Source organism: Lagopus leucura, unplaced genomic scaffold (assembly GCF_019238085.1).
Source record: "Lagopus leucura isolate 7727_CA_CO unplaced genomic scaffold, USGS_WTPT01 32900-0_obj-0_obj, whole genome shotgun sequence".
Lineage (NCBI taxonomy): Eukaryota > Metazoa > Chordata > Aves > Galliformes > Phasianidae > Lagopus > Lagopus leucura.
The window spans coordinates 1,381-2,884 of record NW_024968454.1 but is presented as its reverse complement, the minus strand read 5'-3'; the positions used below and the strand labels follow the sequence as shown (position 1 = coordinate 2,884).

The 1,504-nt window shown below is 68.0% G+C and overlaps 1 protein-coding gene across 1 annotated transcript in view; it reads right to left on the bottom strand.

Annotated features, from left to right (window-relative positions):
• Nucleotides 1-3: 3 nt before the first annotated feature.
• The window catches only part of LOC122193670 (kelch-like ECH-associated protein 1), a gene marked incomplete at both ends in the record, with an annotated part of 2,631 nt that continues 1,130 nt past the window's right edge, over nt 4-1,504 (bottom strand). Inside the window, 2 exons of the mRNA XM_042894532.1 lie at nt 4-501; nt 990-1,504. Of these exons, the coding sequence (XP_042750466.1) occupies nt 4-501; nt 990-1,504 (1,013 nt within the window). The remainder of the gene's footprint in view (nt 502-989) is intronic.

Sequence of the window (1,504 nt, the reverse complement as noted above, 5' to 3'; positions counted from 1 at the left end):
CCCCCCGACGGCGTAGAAGAGCCCCCCCACCACGCAGCCCCCCAACCCGCTGCGCGGCACCTGCAGGTCGGCCAGGCGCACCCAGGAGCCGTCGCGGGGGTTGAAGGCCTCCAGGTAGCCCAGCGACTGCCGGTAGTAACCGCCGGCTGTGTAGATGAGCTGCCCCACTTTGGGGGCCCTGCCGGGCTGCACCTGGGGGGTGGGTTTGTGCAGGGTGAGGTCCTGGAAGATCTGCGCCAGGTAATCCTTGCAGCGCGCGTCGGAGCGCAGCAGCTCGCACTTCTGCAGCTGCATCTGCAGGAAATGCGGCGTCAGCGCGTGGCAGCGCACGGCGCGCAGCAAGGCCTGCACGTAGGGCCGCCGCTGCTCGCAGTCGTACTGCACCCAGTTGATGCAGGCGTGGAACACCTCCGACTCGCAGCGCACGTTCAGCTCGTCGCGGCTGATGAGTGTGGCCAGCTGGCAGTGCGACAGGTTGAAGAACTCCTCCTGCTTGGACACCTGTGGGGGGCGGGGGGCGGTGATGGCGCTGCTGGTGGGACGGGGACACCGACCCCCAACAGCTCTGGGACGGTGCCGCCAACCCCACACCTCGATGCGGTGCCACCAACCCGCGTCCCAGTCCCACCACTCTGTCGTGGTGACACCGCCCACGATCCTGACACCAACCCCCACCCCGCTGCCATCACTCCTATCCCAATGGCAGCTCCTGGTCTGCTTGGCAAAGCTGGCGATGCCGATGGTGCTGTGGGGTCCCCTTGTCCCCCACGGCCCCCCAGGACCTCCTTGGCCCCCAAACTTCCCTGTATCCCCCACCACCCCACCTCAGCGCAGTGCACGTAGATGCACTCCCTGCGCGCCAGCACAGCTCGGTGCAGCCCATCAGCTCAGCAACATTGGCGATGCCAATGGCACTGCGGAGTCCCCACGTCCCCCACAGCCCCCAGGACACCCAGGACCCCCCCGTGCTCCTCCCTTCACCACCGCACCTCAGCAAAGTGCATGTAGATGTACTCCCTGGCGCGCTGGTGCAGCTCGGTGCAGCCGATCTGCTCGGCGAAGTTGGCGATGCCGATGGCATTGCTGGGGTCGAGCTGCTGCAGCAGGAAGTCGCAGCAGGCGCGCACCACGCTGTCGATTTGGTACATGACGGCCCCGCTCATCACGTGCAGCACGCAGCGCTCCCCCACCGAGATGGACGCCGTGTAGGCGAACTCCAGCAGCCGCTCCATCACCCGCGGGTGCACCCCTTCGATGGGCACCACCTCCATCGCCTGCTCCCGCAGCCCCGCCGTGAACATGGCCCTGAACACGGGGCTGGAGGAGGCCAGGACCACTTTGTGAGCTGGGAAGTCGGTGGGGGGGCCGTCGCCGTAGCGCACGCGCAGGGTGACGTCGCAGAGCTGCCGGCTGAGCCGCAGCTGGTTCATGACGGCCAGGGCCTGGCGCGGGTGTTCCTGCAGGGCGTAGCGGAACGAGCGGTGACCCTGAGGGGACGGCGTCA